We start from the raw sequence: 12,686 nt of genomic DNA on the forward strand, positions 1-12,686 counted from the left end.
GCGCGCAAAGAAGCGAAAGGAACATGCTGAAGACAAAGACATGGCGTATAATAAAAACAGCGGAGGTTTTTTGCTTTTGGAAATAAGCGGTGCCATTACGAGTGGAGAACTTAATGTCAGACGGTGGAAAAGAAAATGCGTATATTAACTATTATTTTAAAACCTGAAACTTCTTATTTATTAGCTCAGTGATTTAGTATCACGTTTCCTGCATCATATGGTTGGTGAGAGGATGTTCTCAATGGCCCTTGAAATTTCAGTTTGATTCGCGAACCTCCGGCGAGTCGATCGCCGTCGAATGCTAAGGCCATTGAAAATCCTCGCATGAAAGCGACCGATCCCCATTTAATTCGATCGTCCATTTGCTTCATGATCATTGTGATTGCCCGTGCGTCGGGTATTTTACTGCATGAGCGGTCGATTTGCGTTCCGAACACATAAAGGAGAGGCGATTGACCCTTAGTCTTTGATTCCGGGAAGTGTCCAGCGTTCAGGCTGCGTAGCTTCGTCTGTATACAAAGGCGCTAAACTTCAAAGCGAGAACCATGTCAGAAGAGCTACGAATGGCATATTCTTAATAGTAGTATACGCAGAGTTTGCATAGCTATATCCAGGCAATTCTAAAGGCAAGTTTCAGGCACAAGTGTCGTGGCTAAGTTACATATAAGCAGGAGGGTACTACTGTGTCATAGGGTGCCTTCACAGTATACTGTGCTCATGCTGACGCCATATCGCTAGCCACTGTGGTATAGGTTTAAAAAGGTTTATGACTGCTGTAATTTGCTAACTGTCCTCGTACATGTTTGCTTGCTCAAGCGTCCTGCGGCTAGTAACGGCAGTTTTTTACTAATTATTTCAGTGGAATTAGTAACCGCTATCACTCTGCCACTGTCGCTAGCCATGAATAAAGCTTTTGAGTTATTTTTATTAGCTGTCTTTCTGGTTTTCTCTGTATACATTTGTGAAGTCCGTTTCACATGCACGTGACTTCACGCAATTATGTAAAGGATACACACGTCAGCGGTCCGCTCGATACTAACCTGGGAAAAAGTGTGCACAACGATGGCATTGCTTACTGCGTGGTCTGCCACGTCGTCTCTGTGTTGCGCGCTCAGTACCCAGAGCTACATTGCTGCTTGTTGCGCAGTTTAAATACATTCAAATCGTTATGAACAGTCAATTTTTTTTACATTCTCTATCCGCCGGAAACCTTACTCTGTAACTGATTTCTCTGCCTGGATGACAGCTACGTGGGCTTACTTCGAAATACATAAGTAATATTTGCTAGCTATTTTAGTTAGCCACAAAAACCGACACAGTCTTTGCTAGAACACTTATTAAGGTTTGTGAAAGTTAGTAGCACCTTCTTAGCACCTTCTTACGTGGCACCTTCTTAAGAAAAAGCCACTGCGCTTACTAGCGCAGTGGCTTTTTCTTGAAAATGTGCGCTGCCATCGACAAGGGCTTTCATATGCACGCGGGGATTTCTAATTTCCAGAAGGAGTCGCTGCACACTATTGCAGTGAGACTGCCGCCTTTGGTTTTTAGTTTGGGTTGCCCATTGGCTTATAAATATTTAGGAGCATCTAGAGACGAGTAAAAACGGAAGCTTCAGTCTGGCTTGGCGCGCAATCTGCATTCTAGAGCTGCAACGCAGTGTGGCGACGACTACGCAGTACAATTTCGTATTGTGTTCCAGACAGCAAATTCATGCTTGGCATCACGCTCTCAATATGGGAACGCTTAGCGCAGTGGTCTCCACAGGCACGGCTCTCGCCAGAAAACGCTGTTTAGTTTTCCGAAAAAGCTCGACGTATGAAAACAGCCAATGAGCGTCGAGTATAGTGTTTCCTAAAGGAAGATCACTACTGACTGCAGTGTACCTTTATGAGTGTGAGTTTCCTCTGGAGCAGTTCTGTAATTTTTTCAGATACGTAACTAATAGACGAATAACCGTTTTCGCAGAGCTCTTAATGTGGATTTTGGTTTTGATCTCTCGCTATTAACAGAAGCAGAATACCTTCGCTCTTCTTTGTGCACCCAAAGGCCAGAATTTCAAGAGATCACCTTATTTTCAAACGGTTATCAACATGTTCAGGGTGAAATTGAGTTCACTGTGGGCGGTACAGCGCGAGACGAACGGAAGAACAAAAGAAATAGACACCACGGACGAGTCACAATCAACTATTACTAACTCGCCCAGCTATCCATCCTTCTGCCAGCGAGTTCTAGTCTTCACTCTTGCTTACGTTTTAGACCCCAAAACTATTTTTCTTATTTGTTGCATGCGTGTTTATTCCAATTATACACTGAGCCTTATAAAAATATAAGGTCATTTTGTTGTCATTTCATTGGAAAGAACAGCGCTAGGTGGAAAGTGTTCAAAAGGGGGTCATTACCCAAAACGAGGGAAACCATTTTCTTTTCTCTTTATCGCCAAATTGGTGTCAGTTCCCAATTGCGGCGAACAGTTCTGTATAAAGCTTGGGAGCTTTGTGGCGAGCAGTGAAATGGTTCAGTATAGTTTACTACGGATGAGTCAGCAATATTTAAGGTTAACAAGTCATAAACAAAAAAGTGTACCTATGTGAATAAGCAAAACTGACCTATACCAGCTTTTATTATTCAGACCCTCAATTTATAATTTGGTGCTTCCTCTTTTCTGCGTTTACAGTGTTTCCTCCGCTATTCGACAGTGCGTGGCAAAAATAATATAAAACACATACTATCACATATATGAAGTGCGTAGGCGATGAGTCTTTGTTCTTTTGCCTTGGCTTCTGTAACCCCCCCCCCCCCCCCCAGTTTTTATGCCGCATCTGTCAGGTTTTGTTATGCTAGAGTGCGGAAAATTTTCAACTATGGAATCAATCTTTTTGTTTCATCTGGACGCAAGCGCACCCAATCTAATTCAGGTGAGATGAGCCAAATAGGCAACTCAAAAAGTTCCATTCAAGAAAAAAATATGCCGTCACATCTAATGAATGCGTGTTATCTAGCTGTATTTTGCAGTGAGAAAAAGCCAGTGGTCTTAAAAAGTGAAGCCTGCCACCACCGTGTAAAGCGCGCGTGTAGTGGAGGCCAGATATTTTCTCGTATACACTGCTGTCACCGGCGGCCTAAAGTGCGAAAACCAATATCGGCGTCTGCACGTGCATCAAGCCCCTCAGGCCATTTCAGCGGAGAAATTGGTCCTGTGCCACGCTTGTACACTCCGGGATGTCACCTCCACGACCTGTTTTCAAGAAACGGGCCAGGAGCGCGAACAAGGACCCCCCCAGGAGCACGCTCGCTCGAAGGCTGCGCGTCGGGGGGCCTCCGGGTTGCTCGCTGCTGCGCGGCAATCGGAATGGGATGCGCGCAGCAGCATCATCGAACTTACATGTCGAAGCAGCCTGAAGGTATTTTTTATTTGCTCTCTTCTCCCTTGTTTTCGTACAAAAGTGCTCCAAATGTTCAACGCATTATGGACTGAAAATCGGGATTTCAGTGTGTCACCGATTCGTGTGAGGGAATAAATTTTTGGACGCTGTGATGCTGCGGGGTGTTTTACAACTAAGGCGCTTAGTCGCCGCTGCTGAAGGCGCGAGTTTGGTTAGATGCTGCGATGAGTAACAACAGCGTGCCATTTCCAAAAGCCTAAACTCCGCATGAATGTTTCGTTGCAAATTAGGGGCACATTTCAGTGTCACCTCGAGGCACCGAAGCCGCCGATCTCAAAACTGGCAGGGGTAGCTTTGAGATGAGCGTGCCACACAGCATAGCGCGCTTCTATATCCGCGGCAAAGAAGCAGCCGCGTATTTAACTTTTCCCAGAAAAGCGGCTCATCCTCACTTGTCACGAGGCTTATTTTCATAGGCATGCGGAATTAATAAAACAAAACGAGGGACACGATGCATGCAGAAGGCTTACCTGGATACTTTACTCTTGGTGTCGACGGGACCCATGGGACTGACTGACCCCCCACGTAGGACGCAGGTCCTCCTGTGAAAGCAGAAATACGCTTCAGTTCAGACTGCACATGTTGCGCTCCTTTCCAACAATGACATATTTACATTGGCGAGTATGAAGACCAAACTGTGCAGCTTCCATCGTAGCCGTACAGCACGGTCTACAATGACGATAACGGAGAAGCGAATAGATGAAAATTGCAAATTGCGTAACATCGCTCGCTGTTCATGCCGACTGTATTTTACACGAACCCGCAAACTGCCGCACTTGCTTTGAAAACGAAATTCATTTTTAAACAGTTATGGGAACCGAGCTTGCGTCCTATAGGTTTTGATTCCGGCATATTCGACCACTCGAGCGCTGCACTGAAATGCCTACCTTTGACCGACTTCTGTGGCAACAAACCTATCCACGAAGCCTGATTGACTCAAGGTGATGTCTGTATACAGGGGCAAGAAAAAGAAATACGAACAGCGCGGGGCCTGTGCTGTAACGCTGTCCGCTGTTCGAATTCCTTTTCATCTCACTTTTACCTGAGTGGTAAGAAAAACATGTTGTAGTCCTCCACACTAGCGTCTTTCTGCATCACTCAGGTGCAAGCGCGATGAAGATAAATGGGAACAGCGGAGTTCCTAGGCGCCGCGCTGTTCACAATTATTTTTATCGCTGCAGTATACGATTGTGCCACTGCTATACTTCACTCAGGGATGCCCTGTATTGAAAGGAAATTGGTAGTTGCACCGCTTTTTGGTGTCTTTAAAAGCAATTACACCTGGACACTATTTTCTCGCTCGTCACGAGTGTCGAGTGGAACGTCTGGCACAGGTCGGCAGTTGGGATTTCGGAAAGACTTTGCTTTATGTAGTTGACGCACTGTTCACCGGCTCTCATATGCGCCTGTCAGTAGCGGGGTAAACTGATGCCACCAGGTAGTACAGAAGCGATAGATCCTTATTAAAAGTCTGTCACAAGTCTGTTACGTGTGAAGGAAGCGCGAGCTATAGTTTGAGTCTTGAAAGGGGCTTGACAAACATCGAAATACGAAATACAACTCGTGATCAGTTCTCCGACGCACACGTACCAAACATTTATAGACAGAAACTTTTTCAATGGTAAAGAGTTTATGAGCGCTATTTTTTTTTCTTATATTGAAAGATTTGTATATAAAAAACAATCAATATATTAGCACATCTCCCGTCGGCAGGCTTGCATTCTTTTGCTATTAACGTTTTTCCTAGCGTCTAAAGCGCTCCGCGTTGGTTTTATATGACAGTCTTAACTACTCGACGCGAGCGATGGAAACATTATAAAAAAAAGATTTTACTACATGTCGGAAGAATGGACTATTATCTTCAATATTTCCGCAACAGTATCTTACTGTTTTCTAATTCTCAAAATCTTTGTTCAAGAATGTTGGATGCATGTCTCCCGCGGCGTGCACGGAAGACAGGTATGATTTGTTCCAGTCTTTTTGGGGCTCCATGGTTCAGGTGAGATCTAAGCTGCTTGTAAATACCTTTCTTCGAAAGACTGTATATTAACGCACATTTCTGAGTCCCCTCGGGGCGCCTCAAACACTTTTCATTTATATTCGCTTCACTGTACAAATTGTTCTAAATAGACAGGGACTAATACTGTTTTTTAGCCGGTTTCCTTGTCATTTTTAGTCCTGCCTCTGAATACGGTAGCTAAAATCAGTTAATTATGAGAGACAGGTAACAATACCGCGAAAATATTTGTTTTCGTCATGTCTGTTGAAGAGGCGCTGAGGACAATTAAGTCCAGTTATTTTTTTCAGAAAAAAATGCATAAACTTCATGAGTATGCTAATGCTTGTCTGCAACAAGAAAAAAGAAAGATTTATGGCTGAAAATTTTCATTTAAAAATTTCCCGCCACTCTATTCAAACTCCTAACGTGCCCACCGAGGACTGGTTGCCTCCATTTTGAAGTGAATAGTGACGTAGTAAAGCCTTTAGGGTTTGCGGGGAAAAAAAATCGATCTTGGCGCGCGCAGTTTCCGAAATTGGCTGGTGATGGCGACACCTGTATTAAAATCTTGCTCTTCTCCAGCTCATAGAAGCTCTGTTTGTGGTGCGAGTGGTTTTTTTTTGTCGTTAGAATGGCGTAGGTTTTTTTTTCCTTTGATACAGACCAGTTTCAATTTGTGCGTAGCCTCTTTAATCTTTTCTCTCTTCATGTGGGCCAGCCAAATGACTTTTCCTTTTCCCTTTAAGACGCTGATTATTGTTCTCGGCACATTTTGTGTCTTGGTCCCTTTCCTTTCATATGGCAGGTGTTTTTGTGCCTGGCATAACTGCAATATTCATTGATTGTTTGTTACAGCGTGCGTAAATTGAACAAAGACACACTAAAACGCAAATAAAAATGAACAAGGGCAAGAAGATGACCCTCAGTCACCTCACCTTATGGCCTTTGTACATTTTGTTTTGTGATGTCAAGAATCGCATGCTCTTGCCTTCTTTCTACCGTGAATGACGCAGGAAAATTGCTTAAGGAAACTTTCTATAAGGCATACGCAATCTTTTTAATCGCACGAGCGATTTCTTAAGCCCGGTTTGAGTGACAACCCAGTTACGCCACCCCTCTTATGAAAATATATTCTTGGTGGATGTATCTTGTTTTTTGCACTAAATAATTCGCAGCAAAGTTATTTGCTCGAAGCTCCTTGATTGCATTCAATTTCAAGTCACACTGAAAGCCAGTAGGCAAAACAGACTCTTTCATATCCTTGTGCCTCACAACAAACACTTGCTTCTGACGAGGATGAAGGCATTTATATTGCCTTTTTTCATCACTCAGAGGTTTTTGAACACTCACAGTGTTCGGTCGAATTTTAAGGGAATCCTCAAAGGTGTAAACGATTTGTAATATGCGAGCAGTTGCTCACTGGCGTACACACAAGCTTTCCTTTCCTTCGTAGTCATATGACTGCGCTTGGGTCGATGCAAATGAGTAATTACTCCGTCATTACTCATAGTGTTTATTTTAACCTCAGCTTTGTAGTCTACTATCCTTAAATGCCATCGTTTCTTTATGCATACCTTGCGCTTGTTCATTTGAGATTATCCTTTCACATCCCTGTACGCTTAAACGCTGCTGTTGTTAAAAGCGTCCATATTTTAGCTTTGCATCACTTTTTAACCCATTTTTACTGCTTCCTATCATGTTCCTGCTTGTTTTTTTTTCGCTCTTCCACATTGTTTTCAGCACGGTGTTTGAGAGAAGAATTTTTGTGAAATTTTACATGCAGCTCCTCAGCTTTTCATCCAAACTACGTGCTTTACGAGCTCTTGTTTCTTTTTGTCTTTATTTCGCGGTACATCACTAGACCTTAAGTGTCCGTGCGCACCTTTACGTTTATTAATAATCAGTTTAATACCTACATAATCAATAGTTGTAGGATGCATAAATATTCAAAAAGAAGGCCCCCAAATCATAGCTGCACAGAGACTGAAAAGCAAGCAAAAACATGATGACCCCAAAAAAAAAAGCTTCCGTCCATAACGAAATATACTTCCAGGGCGAAAAAAAAATGTTTAGTGTGCTAGCACAAAGTCTCCCACTCACGGATTTTGCCACTGTCTCTCTGGCGGCTCGGATCGCTAATTTCGACGCTGTGTCCCAGTCTCTCTGCCTAGGTGTCTCTGCAAGGTGGATCTGCCTAGGTGCCTAGGTGGCATGCTTCTTCGAGTTCGCTTCAGTGGAGGTTGAACGGCCTTTCCCCGATTTCATTAACTTCACACAAGACTGGGAAATGACGTTAATAGGGTAGCCTGTATTCCCCTATCCAGAAGCTTGGGCATTGAAGCTATCGCAGAGAACATGCAGGCAAGGTGTTGCTAGACTCGATCTCAGGCAAGAAAGAGCTATTCTACTCTTCACTAGTTTCGAATTTTTGGAGCTATAGTTGAGTAGTGTTTTGTTTTTTTACCTAGGGCAATATTGCCATCAGACATGCGTGGGATTGAAGTGCAGACTAAAATACAGAAACTGTAACTCATTTTGTTTTGCAACCTCTAGGGTGAATTTGAGAACGGAGCCACACTCTTTGAAGGTTTTCAAAAATGTTAACCGTGAGGTTATCAAACTCCGCTCTATCAACTAGGGCCAAAAAAATCATCAACATAACTAAGATGTCTTGCGTAAACCTTCCAATTCTGGTAGAGTACCCTATCCATATCACTCAAAAAAATACTGCTCAAAATCGGTGCTATAGGCGACCCGATGCAAATTCCAGACTTCTGTAAAAATATCTTATCACCCCACACCTACAATTGTACAACGCAGGTACACAGCCCTTCTAGAGAAAACCCTTCTAGAGAAACGCCCGATTCCTTTACGAAATTCAATTCATCATTATCTTCCATGATGCAACGTGAGGCCGGTCCAAGAATGTAACAATGGTCGTCCTATCCTATTTTTGAGGCCACAGAGGTCCTGTATCGCCATCCGCAACAAAGAACCAGAAAAGCGATGTAAGCGTTCTATTTGTCCTCGTGTAGAAATTGAGTGAGCAAATCTTCGCTCTCGCTACCTAGAAAGGAAATGAGTTATCTGCGTAGGTATAGATTTTTTCTTCTGTTTTAACCTTGATTTGTTAACTGATTGTTTTTGTTGCTGCCTTCGGCATATTTTCGTATTTAAGAGTTAGTTTCCTTCGCAATAAGGTAGTGAAAACGGCGCCTGTCCTGTGGTCTTCTTTCCGTGTCTTTGCAACATTTGCACTCCCTTATTCATCGTGAACAGCATGCGGATAGATCAACTTTCCATTCTGTTGAACTACACTGCTAGAGCAATTATGTGACCGTAAACCTTAACCAAAGAGCGTAGGACGATCACTAGATGATGTACAAGATATTCTGAATCACGACGTGATTGGTGCCCGCGGCTCCCTGCTTGTCGTGGCGCACGGTTGTTGCTGGAAGATTAGCATATCTTAGATTAGAATATTTCAAAATAAATGCGGAAATATTATTTAAGCCTCTAACATTTTTCACGTTAGCGACTGTTGATGGCAGAGCTCGGGGAGAAATGACAACGAAATAAACTTGACTTCCCTTCAGAAAAAAAAAATTAATGGTTTTGACGATAGCTCACGCGGGGCGACTGTAGTTGTTGGTGAACATTCATAGCACAGAAGAATTCATTTCAAGCATTGGCGAATATTATGGGGTCGAGGTCAATGATTTTACTAATTTTTCACTTCGCAGTAGTGGAGTAGAAGTTCCTGAAGAAGTGTTAAGGACTCTGTTACTTCCTCGAATTTCGTGTAAGAATCCTGATTATTTTTGTATGCTAATGTGGCAGGGCATAAAAATAATATTTCAGGAATTGAAAAGCTAAGTCTCCAAAAATGCTCTGTCCGCGGCATTAGACTCTGTAGGTGGCTGAGAGCAGTACATTTTGCGCGTTGAATTCCTCTTTCGTCGAGCCCGGCAGACCGCGTACAGGAGGGGCCGTTTAAGTTCTCTCCGCACCCTTCCGGGCAGCCCGACGCTGCACTCGCGCTTAGAGCTGCGAGCCAGAAGGCGCAGATTGGGCGGCATAAAAATGCTAATCTAGACAACGCGCCGTCGCGGACATCATGACGAGACAGCTTAGGGAAAAATCGGTATACACCGGCTCAGCGAAGGTTTCCAGAAAGGATATAAAAGTAAGAGCCCGCGGGAAGAAAGGAGGGAATCCGTGAACGAAGACGGCCAGCCTGAAGTGAGCGTGAAGTGCGCGCACTTATTCAAGCGCTTGGCTCGCGTGAACTTTGCTTGCTTGCTTCCGCCGCGTTTTCTGGTGCTCTCATTTCAATTTCCCTTCATTTATGCGGTGGCTTTCGGCTCGCCCGTTAGCCTTTCGAGAGGGGTAATTTAAGGGAGGAAGCAAAAGCAATACATCACCACTTGAGCGGCACTTCTCAGAAAGATAAGCGAAAGGAAGACGCCTGAGGAGAGAACGTAGTTGAATATCTTCTCACAATACCCTGGCAGAGGATCCACTACGAATTTTCTGTTTTATTCCCATCACGGAGAAGGAACTTTAATAAATTAGCGACGGCGCTGCGGTCAGCCTTCTCAGCACTCCTCGGGAAAAAGACGGTTGGGAGACAGGCTGATGAGACAGCTGGACAGGCTGGACAAATGGAGGCCCACCACGAAAAAAAAGGTCGAAAAGCGAAAACCAAAAAAAAAAAACAGGTGGAATAGGATTGCCCAGAAATAAAGTTTGCAAGGTGACAATTTCTCCGCCCTTTGCGCCTCGAATGGGACGCCGCGCGCAGCCCTGGAAAATAGTTTCGAAACAATCGCAAAGTTTCAAACCTGCGACATTCCTGGGATCCGGGCAGGGAGGTGATCCGTCATTGCGCAAGTTAGGGCAGTGCACTGCCTAAGGTTGCAGGAAATAGCGGCGAATGAAAGCCAATTTATTGCAGCCCATTTTCGCTCCTTATTTTTCTCCTTCCAGAAAATAGGGTACATTATCGTATTCTAAGCTGTTCTTTAATGCGAAACAATGGGAATGCCATTACCTTCGAAGAAGAAAAAATACAGGAGTAGAGCGGTAAATCAGGGCTTGTTACATTTTAAAACAGCACTTTCAGCTACCTGGCAGATATCAAAATTATTTTTGTAGAAAACCACGAACTGTCATTCGTTCGTTCATACAATCCTGCAAACTGGAATAAAACCAGGGACGTTTTTGCATCTAAGATAGTTAATAAAGGAAATAATTTTAAATCATACATTAAACTAAAACGGCAGTCCTCTCACCTCGACAAGCCTGTTTGGCGTCATGAGCGGAATGAGAGATTAATTGAATAATTCATGTATCCATACTGGGATTATGTAGCAAGACACCCTTTGCGTGGGAACGAATTAATCAAGCAAATAATTATAAACCTCATATACTACGGCAGCCGTGGTGGTCCTCATGCCTGGGAAGGTGTGGGGACCTTCATCAGGAGAATTACCTAATAAAATTACCGAAAGCGCCACAGTAATTTGGCGCCTCCGTGCACCGTCCTGTCAGCATATTCTTACATAATATATTCAATGACGCCTTCACATTTTAGCTTGTAATAACTTTTGCGCCCTTTTGATCACACTGTTTGGATCTCGTATTGCTGCAAATATAACTACGCAGCTACAACCTGGAGCATTAATTTCCACTGTATCAAGGCCATTTGCGATAGCGACTAGATAGTCATTGCGCTTTCGTAAACAAGTGTTATATTTCAACTTGTGATCCTACTGTTAGATTCCCTGCCTTCAACGTTATAAGGCATTCTAATTCATCCTTCAGCAAAGCGCAGTGTTCTAGCGTGTGATAGTAAAAAAGCCATTGTGAATGACTGCATCTGAGCTTCATTATTCGATATTCGAGGCTATTTGTATTTGATTCATATTCGAAAAAAATTCCTATTCGCGCACCCCTAATTCCCACGCCTCTGAGCCGTGAAATGTGTGGAGACAGCATCGCCAATGTTTCAGGTAAAGATACCGCAGAGTAGACTCCAGAACCCACACAGGATATGTCCCTCGACGCAAGTAACAGATCAGGGAGAAAAAAAAATTGCCCAGATGAACGTGTATCAAACCAAGAGTCATTCAAGCTCCACGTGCCAGCGAGTCGTGCAACACATCACTAGAAATTTCGGTCTATAGATAAGAGCACTGCGTCCATGATTGTTTATGAGCTTTTAATGCGTAATAAACACCTGCATTATAACAACCTCACTATACATTGTGAAACGTTCCAGCAGGCATAATTCGAACAATTTCCGAGGCTTATAATGCTTCAGCTGTAGTCACGCTGTATTCAAAGTGCCTTGCATCGTAGACTTCTAGCGATGCAGCTTATAGCTTGGTTGGTCAGGAAATTGAATGGCTATGTGACGATACAATGAAATGCGGGCTGCAAACAAGAAATAAACTAAAGCGACGCCGCCATTAAGTCAGACGAGGTCGTCGACAAAACGACACTATATACAGAGGATAAAAAGTTGGAGAGCAGTTCAATTATTACTGGAGATTGGTATCAGCAGTGTTCATGACAGCAATGGTTGTGCGTATGAGCGAAGAACAAAATGGTGGTCGATTTGAGCAGTGAGGCCAAATGCCAATTAGGTGCGCTAGCACAGTGTGGTCATTGTTTTGCGTTCTTTATCTTGGTTTTGCATGGCTTATCGTGGTTATGCTTTGTTATCCATGATGTTGCTTTGGTATTAAAGAGGTATATCAAGTGTATTCTGCGTGTTGTTTATTTCAATGGCATAGATGAAGCACAGTGGATGCGGTTTATGGTTTATGGAGATTTAACGTCCCAAAGCGACTCAGGCTATGAGGATCATGGAACACAGTTGGGCTAGTTGGTGTGTATTCGTTATGCGACATTGCATATAGCGTGGAAAGCACAAGGACAGCGACAAAAAGGAACCGACGGGACAGAACGCTATCGCAGTCACTAACGAAGGCTATGAGGAACGCCGTCGTGAAGGGCTCCGGAAATTTCGATCACCTGTGGTTCTTTACCGTGCACTGATATCGCACAGTACACGGGCCTCTAGAATTTCGCCTCCATCGAAATTCGACCGCCGATGCCGGGATCGAATCCGCTTCCTTCGAGTCAGCAGCCGAGCGGCGGAAGCACACGGTAGACACATGACACAATGTTTATTACAGTCGTTCTATGCATGCATGTCAGTCACGGCTACCGTTCTA

General features: G+C 43.7%; 1 protein-coding gene across 1 annotated transcript in view; it reads right to left on the reverse strand.

Moving 5' to 3' along the window:
* The window catches only part of LOC149352517 (hemicentin-2-like), a 584,798-nt gene that overhangs the window by 459,943 nt on the left and 112,169 nt on the right, over nt 1–12,686 (reverse strand). Inside the window, exon 2 of the mRNA XM_089577190.1 lies at nt 3,914–3,985. Coding sequence (XP_089433316.1) covers nt 3,914–3,985 — 72 coding nt within the window. The remainder of the gene's footprint in view (nt 1–3,913; nt 3,986–12,686) is intronic.

Source organism: Amblyomma mixtum, chromosome 3 (assembly GCF_055824585.1).
Source record: "Amblyomma mixtum isolate Tamu chromosome 3, ASM5582458v1, whole genome shotgun sequence".
Classification (NCBI taxonomy): domain Eukaryota; kingdom Metazoa; phylum Arthropoda; class Arachnida; order Ixodida; family Ixodidae; genus Amblyomma; species Amblyomma mixtum.